Source organism: Crocuta crocuta, unplaced genomic scaffold (genome assembly GCF_008692635.1).
Source record: "Crocuta crocuta isolate KB4526 unplaced genomic scaffold, BGI_CrCroc_1.0 scaffold14, whole genome shotgun sequence".
NCBI lineage: Eukaryota > Metazoa > Chordata > Mammalia > Carnivora > Hyaenidae > Crocuta > Crocuta crocuta.
The window spans coordinates 4,452,866-4,465,215 of record NW_027530209.1 but is presented as its reverse complement, the minus strand read 5'-3'; the positions used below and the strand labels follow the sequence as shown (position 1 = coordinate 4,465,215).

Genomic DNA, 12,350 nt, shown 5'->3' with positions numbered 1-12,350 from the left:
CAGCATGAGCAGGGGAGGGTCAGAGAGAGAAGGAGACACCGAATCAGAAGCAGGCTCCAGGCTCTGAGCTAACTGTCGGCACAGAGCCCAATGCGGGGCTCGAACCCACGAACTGTGAGATCGTGACCTGAGCCAAAGTTGGACACTTAACTGACTGAGCCACCCAGGTGCCCCTAAAATTATCTCATATTGTAAAAGCTTTCTTGAGAATTCTTCCTAAATGCCATATTCATTCTCATCTACAACATATGTAGTCTTCTAAAGATCAATATACTACATAAGAATTGAACTCTTAATACAGGAAATCATAACTGTATAGCTATAATTAGTTCTACAGGAATATAGGTAGGTCGTTTGTCAGAAGCACAAAACTCAACACTGGAAAACTAGAAATAAGCTTTTTTTAAAAAAAATTCAAAAACAAATTATTTCCTTCTGTAATTAAATTTCTAATCTTAAAATGGGAACTATCCCTACAACAGCCAATATACACTTTTACAGACCATTTCAAATAATGTTAAGAATACTTGATTATTTATCTTCTGAAATATACACACTGAACAGAAAGGAAAATTTAGTAAATTACCCACTTTTTTCCCACTGGGAACATACCAGGCTTGGGGTAAGGTGGAAATTCCCCCTTAAAATACTCTCTTTCCAAAACATGAACAAAGAGGACGCCTGCGGATGGGTACACATTCCGATCAGAGTGCACCTTTGAGAAAATAGTGTACACTGAAAACAAAGGAAAGATAAGAGATCGAAAGACAAATAATGAGATACGCTTTCAATATTCGCTTACATTGTAAAGAAGGGTTTTCCTTCTTTAGAAATTTCTGTGAGAATTAAAGCAACATGCAAGATATTGTTAGGAAGTTTGTTTAAACGGAAGTGACTTCAGGACAAAACATGTAACAACTCTTTCAACATGGTGTGTTTAGAGACTCTCAAATATTATATAAACAAAATGAGGCACATTTAATAATTGAAACTGCTATTAAATAACAAAGACATTCATAACACTTTTTGGTAATTTCTTTTTACGGAAATGATTACCAACAAAAACATGATAAGGACTGATCAACCATATAATTATTATTACAGTTTCTTTTTTTCCCTTTTTTCAAAGTGAAGTATAAAGAGTAATTTTTAAATGGTAAAAATCTAAACCATATTAACTTTGCTAGACAAAGCATACCAGAGTATATAAAACCATATGTATATAATAGGTGACTTTCAAACACACTTACAAAAACACATTGGATACTTTTTCTGTAAGTATTATTCCTTGTATCTCTCCTAGAAATGATTTATTCCACTTTACCTGATCTTGGCTTTTAATATAATCTATTCTAGTATGTTATATCCTAAATAAACATAACAGTCATATAATAAAATTCAGCACAAATAATTTCTTTAAATAAAATGGGGCAGATTCCATGAGTTACTGATTACTTAAGATATGTGATGTGAGTACATTAAAATGGCTGAATTGGTTTAATTAGTTTCCACCTATTCTTTTTCCTATGATATCATCATCTCTACCAACACATTACTGCCATTACACTTGTCACCTCTACAATCTCTTTCAGCTTTTTATCTTCCTGATTGGCTAGTGGCTGCAATTTTTAAACAGATAAATCCTATCAGGTCAGTTCTTTCTCTTAGTCACTGATGGATTTGTGAATGTAGTAATTAACCTTGAGAACCTCCAGGCTGCTTACTCTATGCTCACAACTAACTAAAAGCCCTAGATAGCAAAATCATTGACAGTAAAATTTTCCAGCATAAAAATAGGAGCTCCCACAAAATGCTTCTTTATCTGAGAAAACTTGTCCCTGCAGTTCTGTGGATGGCTGACAAAAATGGAGAACTAAACTAAAATATTTGGCTTGTAGCTTCATGTACTGATAGCTTTCCTACTAAAAACATCAAAGGCTTTATAACAGACAGAAGGAAGCTGGAAATTACATTTAAAGTAGGTACAGAGAGAGACTCCTCTTTTCCTGACTTGATTTGCTAGTATTCCTAGGTAGTCTGCACATGGCCTTTAGAATACCCAACTTCCTCCCCCAAGAACAATTTACTCACCTCTGGAAATGGTTCCATTCAAAACAAACAAACAAACAAACAAACAAGAATGAGCAAATCACAGAATAACAGTGAGGATGAGAACATGAGATTTTTTCATCAGTTGGAGTCCACAGCATCCCCTGAATGCTAGGTGCTGGGGAGAATGTGAAGATGAAGGAGGCTCAGTCCCTGTCTTCCATGAGCTCACCATCTGGTTTGGGAGACCAATGCCCATCTACCTAGGTAATGATCCCAGAGGTAAGGACTGCTCTGGCAATACGTGTTAAGATGCTGAGGAGCAATGGAAGCTGGAAAAGATCTGGAAAAGGTTTAGGTAAGAAGTAGAGTTCCATATGGCTTATAAAATACTAACAAGATTCTGAAACTCATAGATGGGGATTCAAGCATTTCAGTAGTGAAAACTTGTACAAGATACAATCATGGGGTACTGGGGGGGGGGGAGGACCCTTCAAGGAAAAAAAATTAAGTTAGTGATCCTGAGGTGTATATAAGGCAAAAGGAGAAAAGCTGGGAAGAAGAGTCAAATTACGGACATCTGTGAACCCCTACTGAGAAGTTACTTCGTTCTGTACGTAAACGTGTTTAAATTCTAGATCACAATCCTACACTCAAAGCACAGGAGTATTTTGACTCATCTAAAGGAATCTCTCCAGAGTTTATGTAATTTATTCTTTCTAGAGATTAAAACATCTTGGAGTCCAGCACTGAATTTTATTTACCATTGTTATTTTCTTGGCACTGAAGAAGGGCTGACATACTTGAATAATTTTATTAATGCTTGTTGAATGGATGAAAACCTTCTACCTAAAAAGCACTGTGGAGGTAAACACAGGTGCTATGTTTATGGATTCAATGTATATAAATCCTTAACTTAAATTTCAGCTTTATAGCTTGAATTAGTTCTCACATGTGTGTAGCAGTTTATGAGTTATCATCCTCCATCTACATTATAAACTACTAATAGTCTCCCTTAGTGTTTGCTGCCATAAGGCAGTAAAAGCTAGCATATGAAGCCGAAAGAAAGGTTGTTCATATTAAACAATATTGAAATGATTCTATTTTCTACATAGCCCTTGGCAAAGCTTGAAGGGGAACCATCAAGGGGGACCCGCCGTTGCAGATCGCCTCACCACAAGTACGAAACAACTCAGTTTCTGCTTTCGTAAGAAACATTTCTGTGATCTACAGAGCCAAACCACACTTTGCCATGGCCCTCATGGGTTTTAAGATGACACGCACATTTCTTTATTCACATGTACTCAATTGCCTTTCTGCAATCTGCTGAACTGCATACTTGCTGGTCAGTTACCTTGGCAACTCCACAGTCAAGGCTGCTTCGCTGTAAGTAGAGTGTGCCATTCACTTTGAAAAAAACATGATAGGGATGTATGGCACATTCATCATCTAGAAATGGAAAATGACTAAGCCACTATGTTTTGTTTGTGACAATGATACTTCCTTTCTGCGGCATCAGTTTAAATTACGGGCACCCAGACAACATTTTAGAGAAGGGCCCCTTACCTTTACCTTCCCTATTTGTTACTTGCCAAACAAATCACTCTTCAAGAGCGGCTATTTGGGCAGTACTTACACCTAGCTTCCCTTTTGAAACAGCATAGGACTCAGAATTCCAAGTTACAGGCTCTTGTTCTAAACATGAGCTATATAAATAATGCTGATCTGGTCTGCACTAACACCAACAACGGCTGTGACTCAGTTAACACATGTTGTGTTCATGTGTATCTAAGTAGTACTAACAAACAGAAAGCTTGAAGCATATTGTTTTCCTTAAAAGCAAGTCTTGAAAATCAAACTTACACATTCTAAAAATTCACAATACTAAAATCTAATAATCTCTGAAATATACATGTATACAGCATCATGCTAATCAAGCTGAGGTCACAGGGTCTGGTCTCTCTGTGTATCGCATGGCTTTGCAATTGTCTACGGCTGCAAATCCATTACCTCTGCAAACACATGCCACTGGATACAAGTGAAACTGGAAACTAGTGTGTGGCTAAATCCCGTGCAAATCCATCACCGTTAATGGGAAAAACAATTAAACCGAAAATCCAACCCACAGGGGGTCAAAAACATCATCTTTGAACAGCAAGGGTAGCTAGATTTGCAAAGATTAAAAATTGAAGACAGGTAGTCATAAATAACAGACTTTTTTAAAGGAAAAAATTACATATCGAAGAAGAGCAACAGGGTGCGTGGGCAAGTGGCCAGTGTAATTATTTCATGGTCTTTAAATGTAGTTCAATGCCCTTCATTACTATGCTATCAAAAACTTTACAAAACCGTTCTCTGTACGTTTTAGTCATAAGGTACAGAAAACTACAGATCATGTCAACAATGATGTGACAGCAGAGAGCCAACAATCAAGTAACAGACGGTGATGGCAGTAGCGATAAAGTGGGAGCTCATGCTAGGGAAATAGCATCCTGCCTTCCTTTCTTAACAGTCCATTTAAAATCTTCTCCCTAAGGGAGCAACCTCGTGATGAGGGTGTGCATTTGAGTGCTTATTTACAATTACTCAAAAACAAAAGCAAATTTGGATGTATTTAGTAAACATTAAATTTTGAAAGGGTTATGGTGGTGCATCACTAATGAATGTATAGCCTATAACTTCACAATTATCACAATGATTATTTTTAATGGCATATGCATGTGCACAGGCACGCACAAAGTCCCTTCTCTACAAAAAAAAAGTCCAGAGAACACTTACCAGATCTTTTTCTGCATCGCCAAGAACAAGCACATGGTTATAAAATAAACTAGCTGCTGAGTGGGAGATCCTGCAAGTCCCAGCGAGATTTAAATCTGAAAGCTGCCTCTCCACTGAAATCTTTGAGGAGAAAGTCAGAGTACTGTTCAGTATTCACCCCCGGCGGCCGCTCTTAGGTACCTATTATGTGTATATCTCTCTCATAGATGCTTTATCAACAAATTAAGCATTCTAAAAGGTCCAATTATATCATCACTTAACTTTTAAGGTTTAATAAAATACAGTAAATTCTCACTTTCCCAGGAGCCCCAAGGGAGGAAACAGTTCAGACAGGTGAGTTTTCTAAAGGACTGAGTCCATCCGTTTTCATGATGGTATAGGATCATCATTTGGCACATCAATTATTGCACTCTGCTCTATTATACAATGATGCCCTTATGGACTGTTTGGTTGCCTTGTCATTTACTGATCACATACCTCCGCCAGTGGGTCCCAGTCTGCTGATGCTTTTTAAGGTTGTGTGTTTTATAGATTTTCTGTTTTCTCATCTGTAGACAAGTTGTCAGCTGTCATTTCTCATTGCTATCAGTATGTTTCCTATAGCAGCTTCTCTATCCCTTCTAATTTGCTGCTATTAATCTGCTGCAGGTTTAGAAACCAGACTACCAAATGAGGTAGCATTGTGTGTTAAAGTAAGAACAAATTTGTTCTGTCTTAACGCACGCGGGGCTCTGCTAGATGTGAAAAACAGGAGCCTGCATTTGCCGCATCGATTTTGGCCACCTTTTGTGGCAGATTTCCTGGTCCTTAGCTGATGCGGTATACTTCTGAACAGATGATCTTACTATAATTGGGACATAGCCATTACTTGAGATGGCAGCATAAAGTCTATGTATTAAATGCATTCAGAAATAAATAAGTGTACCATAGAAAGTCTTAATTCAACTCATACATTATGTAAACACGAACTGTCAAATCAAAATGAATGGATTTAATGTGTTGTATAAAATAATTTCTTACATATCTGCTGTGTGGGAAATATACTGCATAATTTAAACAAAGAGATGTATTGATTAAGTGATCTATTACCCTTAGCAATAGCTAAATCAGCCAAGACTACTGTAACACACTTTGATTAATAAGTAATTTACTAATAAGAAATTAAAGTCTACTTTTAAAAGCATTTCAATTTTGTTAATTTGCCTCTCATGTTCAGAGAGTTTTAAGACATAAGCTGCTCGATGGGAAGCATGACAAGGGTGCTTTAACTGAGTGAAAATTACTGAAATAAGATGGTGCATATTTCTCAACTGTTCATAGTACTGCCTGGAAAAAAACTGGGGGTAAAAATGATGAAGAAGATTTTTAAATATATTTAAAATGAAAGATAATACCGAACAGCCATTTGTCTGCTACAGCTTTGAAAATAAACTTTTGCCTAAGCAATGAGACATTCCAAGTCCTCAAAATCCTCTTTACATGAAGAATCCTTATGCTAATCCTAATGTTAAGCACTGGAATATCGTTTTAAAAGAAAGTTATGTAAAAAATACAATTGCTAAACTTATTATATGACCATCCCTGATCATTAAAAAGTATAAGTGCCATCAGGAAAAAAAAAAAAAGACTTGTCTTATACTTTATAGCTTTACCAGCTAAAAGGCTCAGAGCCGCTGTACACACAGCCCAGCACAAAGCTGCTACCAATGCATCGGGACTGATTCTAAGAGATGAAACTCATTTGCTGTCTCTCCCTCAAGAGAACTCATTTCAGGGTTTTTCAGAGTCTGATATAGTTATGGTTTCCATCCTTATTTATTTTTTTAATGTATTACTTCTATAGCCAAATTAAAACTTAGTTACTAAACCAGATAATCGCTGTAGAAAACTATTTTGAGGGACATCAGTATCCAGCTAGGTACACGACCTTTCTGTGGGGTTTCCCCCTCCTAAGATTTACCTTGTGTTTTACCAATCCAGGTTTATAAATCTTGGTTTGGAATCAAAAGTTTTTCTCAGCAGTCTGCCCTTCACCTTTGAGTTTACTCAACATCAAAGTACTGCAGGCCATTCATTTGGTGGTGGTCAGCTATTGTTTTTATTTCAGTCACAGACCACGCTTACACTGTAGAATTCATCACAGGGAAGGCATTAAATTGCCTTTTTAACTTCATTCCTTTAAGAGATAAGGCCGCTTTTCTTTACATGAGGTAGAAGAGAAACATTGCATCTTTTTCTACAAAAAGCAAATGGGTTTTTTTTTCCCTCCTAACCAAAGCCACTTACCAAAACTATTTTTCTACACTGAAGTGAAACGTCTTGATTTTCCATGTAATGATCACGTTTTTCTTTTGTCCTGTTGTTCTTTTTTCTTAAATGTCAGTTGGAAAGTGGTTGCAAACCACTGTTAATTGGTGATCGATAAACTTAGTCTCATGAACGCTGCAGTTGAGAAGGACTTTAGAGGTCATCCTGCCTGAGCACGCCAAATATATTTCTCTACTAAAGACAGACCATAGCACTACTTTCTACTTGGATGTGGCCTCAGCGTTCTGCTCAACCCAGAATTCCTGACAGACCCTATCAATCAAAATTGGCATGCAGTTGTTCCCCTGGAGGGGTCAGTCCTCCATTTTATAGATAACAAAATTGAACCCAGACAGACAAAATGATAGGTTCAAGCCTACAGGAATAGTAAGAGGAAAGGATGGGACTTGAACCCAGTAAGTCACGTACTTTGTTGATCTGGAAACATAAGGTAATACAGTCAGTGGCTGTGCCCCGTACTATTACGACCTACTGCAGCAAGCTAATTACATTGCATAACACCGGTACTTTCGTAATCATCTCTTTTGTTTGATGACACACCAGAATTTGTCCGAGTTTATTCTTTTGTGTGGTGAAGTTATTCTATTACACCGCACAACTGGAAGAAGTGAGTTGACAATCACAACTCCAAGAAAGAAAAAAATCTGAAGATTCTTTTGTTTAAAGAAAGAAACAAACGTGAAGTTTAAAAAGAGACATTTCAGCTGGCATTACCAGAGCCTAGAAAGAGAAACTCATATCCCTGATAGATGGTCCTTTGAAGTCCTGGACCTTTGCGACTATTCCTCCTAATTTTGTCACCTTTCAGAGGCAAAGAATATATTCTCAGCTGTAGGAGCACCTCCTGCTCCTCTCCAATCACAGAGGAAAAGAAGTCAGCTAGAAAGATATTTCCATCTTCAAGGCATGCCAGTCCCTTGACTGTTAGTGAGTTAAGGAGGAGCTCCTTTAACATGGCAGAAGAGAATTCTAACGAATTAGTTAGAGTACATAATTCCTTTAGTCCCAAGAAGGTCAAATTAAAGTTTAAGTTTAACATTAAATAATTAGGAAACCGGTATTATTTTGATTTCTTTGATTATTTTGACTTTCTCTTAGGAGAAAGTTTGTTTTTTGTTTCTGAGGGAAAAAAATAATACAAGTTTATCAGTAAACCTGAGGCTAACCCATTTTGGAAGGTGAGCTGTCTTAAGTAAGAAAGGAGAATTTGAAAACATTTATCTAAGTGAAGTATATAAATGAGTAAGGTGAAGGCTTATTTATTATTTAAATTATTCTGGGGTAAATTTTAAGTTCCTCTACCTCCACCCTAGGGGGGAAAAAAGGGAATCCATATTTAGAATACTCTCTATAATTTTTGTGATTTCTGCCAAGGTAGAATGATGCCAAGTACGTTGCTCCGAGACTTCAAACTCCTCAAAATCCTATTTACAGAAAAGATACCATCCCACTGCTAAAGTTTAGAACTGAGCATTATTTTAAAAGGTATACAAAAATTACAATCACTAAACTTACTTTACTCTATAAATGCTCTTAGAATCTTTTGTGCTCCCTTGAAATTGTCAAAAAGAGATGATTGGAATTCATGGTCAAGAACATCTCAAAGAACATTTGATGCCTGAGGTAGCATTTAAAATGGCCTTGCTACATGAGCCACTAAAAACAATTCTCTTCATACAGTTGATAAAACATATCATTCTCTTGTATATTTTGATAATACAGAACTATAGAGATAGCATTTAAATTGGACGAGAAGACTAGGAAGGGAGAAAAAGCCAGAGGTTGAGTTCAAAGAAAATGAGGACATGGTACCTCAGTAGATTCGGGATGTAATGATCACTTCTCTTTTGAGAACTATAGTTGTCACTCAAGTTCCAAGGAGAAAATCACTTTGGGATCCAATGAGAGCATGAAGTTTAAAAGAGGAAGAGACAAGTACTTCGTGAAGCTTCTGGGGAATGCTGCATGCAAAGATCTTGGAATAGCATGTTTCACTAAGAAAGTACCAAGGCAGATGACCCATCGGGGCCCAACAGCTTGCTATGAAACACCTTTATGGCAAATCAAATAGGAAATAGAGGGACATGCTTAAAAATAACAGGAACTCTAGAGAGGAGAGTGAAAGAGAAGAAACTGAAGAAAAAAAGAAAGGGTGACTGTAAATTCAGTGCAGAATGGTGTGAAGTCCAAAGGGAGGGTTTTCGGTGATTTCGTGTGGGGCACCAGGAAGCAGAGCAGGTCCCAAGTCCTCAGGCAATGACAGAGGTTTAGTACATTGCAGATGGCAATGCTGAGAGCCATCTGGGGCCATGACTAGCAGGACTAGAAAACAGGAAGAGGGGATGTGCCTAAGAAGCTGAGGGCCCACAACTTGATTAAGGAAGCAGCCAGAAACTGGTGATCATCAAGGGTAATTCCCTTGAAGAAACCAGGGAGAACCCATTGAGAATATCTGAGGAAGGTGTGGGGAAAGGACTATGAGATGATGGGCTTAGGTCCTGGAACAAGCGCATTTAGTGCTTTTTAAAACAAAGTTTTGTGATCTTCTCAAAGGAAGTTATTGTTACAAAACTCTAGGTTTTCTTATAGATATTACCAATGAAAAGTCCTTAAAAAAAAAAAGCCAAGATGTTTATGGGTGTGTTTCAAAAACAGCAGAGTAGAAGAGAATTGGAAGCCTCTGTCCTATAGTGAAACAACCCAGAAGCGGATGATCTCAGCTAGGGAATAATTTGGCACCAGCTGGAAAATAGCTAGTGACCCCTAATTTTAGGGCTGTATGAAGAGAGTGAGGTAAGCCAGGAATCACTCCTACAAGGTACCCAGGAATTGTTACATGGCAGTAAAGCCATTTTTACCACATAAAATTACTTCCCTTTTAAGCACATTTTTAAATTGTTATTTTTATAGGCACTTTGGTTGCCTCAAAGTTGTGGAAACCAGGCTACATGTCAACATGCATGACTACATACAGTCAAAAAGACTTTTTTATCAGGGAGAAAAAGACATGTATGTGTGTATGTGTGGTTGGGGTGGGGGACGGTGGGCAGAGATCGTAAAGGCAAATAATCAAGAAATGTTAAGTAAAAGTTTATGATGATAATCAGCATTTTGAAAACAACTAATCTTTTGGTTATTAAGTAAGTCTTTTTCTCCCTGATAAAATGCATTATTTCAAAGGTCCTGGCATACTGCTAATGGACACATTTATGATAGGGAAGAGAAAGTTTGGGAAAAATAATCAATCATCCAAGGGTCAGGTCATCTTTCCAATAGAAAGTAAATGCCATATAATTATTTAATAGCAAAATATATCAATTTGGTTTGGCAACAAAAAAATCAGTCAAAAAATCATCCACAATGAGCCAAAATATTGTATGACCATTTTTCTAAGGTTGTAGAAGTACTGTTTTTAAAATGATTTATGTTAAATGTGCTTCTTAATGTTTTTCAATGTTATAAATAAACTGTTATAATAACCACACTGGGACAATTTTTGTAAGTGGCAAGCTAATGACTGGATAAGGGTCACGATAGGTTAAAAACAAGAATTATTTTTAGTTTAAAAAAAGGCAAAACTACAGCAAAGGAAAAAATTTACAAATAATGGATTAAGAACATAAAGGATCAGAAGTTTTAGAAGATTAGGAAAACAATCTGACTTTTTTCAGACTGACCTACCCAAAAAAATAAAAAAATCCACACATGACTGAAAAAGCAAAAGGAATACTGGAAGCGGACATTTAATTGATTCCCCAGAGGGGATTTAGATTTACCACCTAAACTCACCATCTTTCTTCCCACCAGTCATTTTTCTGCTGATAATAAAATTGTTGGCCTGTTTGGTCTTCCAGTTAACAGTTCCATTTATGCCATCAGCACAGCTTAATAAAAAAGCTTTTCAGAATAAAACAAACGCACAAAAAATGAAATTAACGTCACATTAAAATGACTATCACAGATCACCTACTATTAACTGGGATTAGATTCCTTTCAGCCCACTAGCTGTTTAATTCCATTTAATAAATATTTGTTGCATGTCATCACAAGGAATATGTGAGGCTATAAGGTAAACAAGATATAGTTTCTGCAACCCAACAAATCTACAATGTTCAGGGATTGATAATTCATGTACACAAATACAAATGAAATAGATACATGTATATAATCATTACACGTACATACAGTAGTAGAAAGCAGAAGTACTACAAAACCCTGAGGGGGGAGGCCATTATCCCTGGCTAGGGATGCTGTGATAAGTTTAAAGTATCTTTTACATTTTATAGTTGAGGGGGCGCCTGGGTGGCTCAGTCGGTGAAGCATCTGACCCTTGTTGTCGGCTCAGGTCACGATCTCACAGTTTCGTGGGTTCAGGCCCCACAGTGTGGCTGCCAGCACAGAGCCTGCTTGGGATTCTCTCTCTGCCTCTCTCTCTCTGCCCCTCCCCTAGTCACACTACCAAAGGCCTCTGTCTCTCTCAAAATAAATAAATAAACCTTTTTTTTAAATATTTTTTTTAAAATTTATTTCTANGAACTGCGAGATCATGACCTAAGCGAAAGTCGGATGCTTAACCGACTAAGCCACCCAGACCCCCCTAAACCTTTTTTTTTTTTTTAAAAGAAGAAATTTTACAGTTGAGTTTTGGAAACATTACATTGGCAAAAATGAGCAGAATTGAGATTAGGGGCTAACAAATAGGAGGCTATCTCTGGAGTGTAGGGTAGCAGTCAGCCCATAAATCAGTGGTTGAAGCAAAAAGAAAATAAAACTGGGGCCAGTTATATGACATCACGCAGATAATACTGACAAAGTTTTCAAATTGCTGCATGTGGGTTAGTTAAAAGGAGAATCAACGATGGCTTTGAATTTTTGAACCAGAATGACACAAAATAGTGATCCATTAGGAATCCCCCCAGAAGGAGCCAGTTTTAGGAGCAGGATGATAAATTTAATTTGAGCTATATTAAATTCAGGGTGCTACTCAGAATATCCAAGTGAAACCAGCTAAGAGGAAGATGGAAATAGAACTCTGGTTTATAAGAGAACTTAATGGGGTTTCAGATACAGATTTGGAAGTTCATCTCCGGAGGAATGATTACTGAAGTCAAAACCCCAGTATCATTCTTTAAAGAGGCCATGCTCCCAGGTAACATGCACTAGGTATCCTCATTTACAAAATGGTCTGGAGAAGA

The 12,350-nt window shown here is 37.2% G+C and overlaps 1 protein-coding gene across 5 annotated transcripts in view; it reads right to left on the bottom strand.

The window, feature by feature from the left end:
* Nucleotides 1–12,350, bottom strand: part of SGCE (sarcoglycan epsilon) — a 69,925-nt gene that overhangs the window by 42,141 nt on the left and 15,434 nt on the right. For all 5 annotated transcript variants that reach the window (XM_077765386.1, XM_077765387.1, XM_077765389.1 and 2 more), the window contains exon 2: nucleotides 613–735. In XM_077765386.1, the coding sequence (XP_077621512.1) occupies nucleotides 613–735 (123 nt within the window). The remainder of the gene's footprint in view (nucleotides 1–612; nucleotides 736–12,350) is intronic.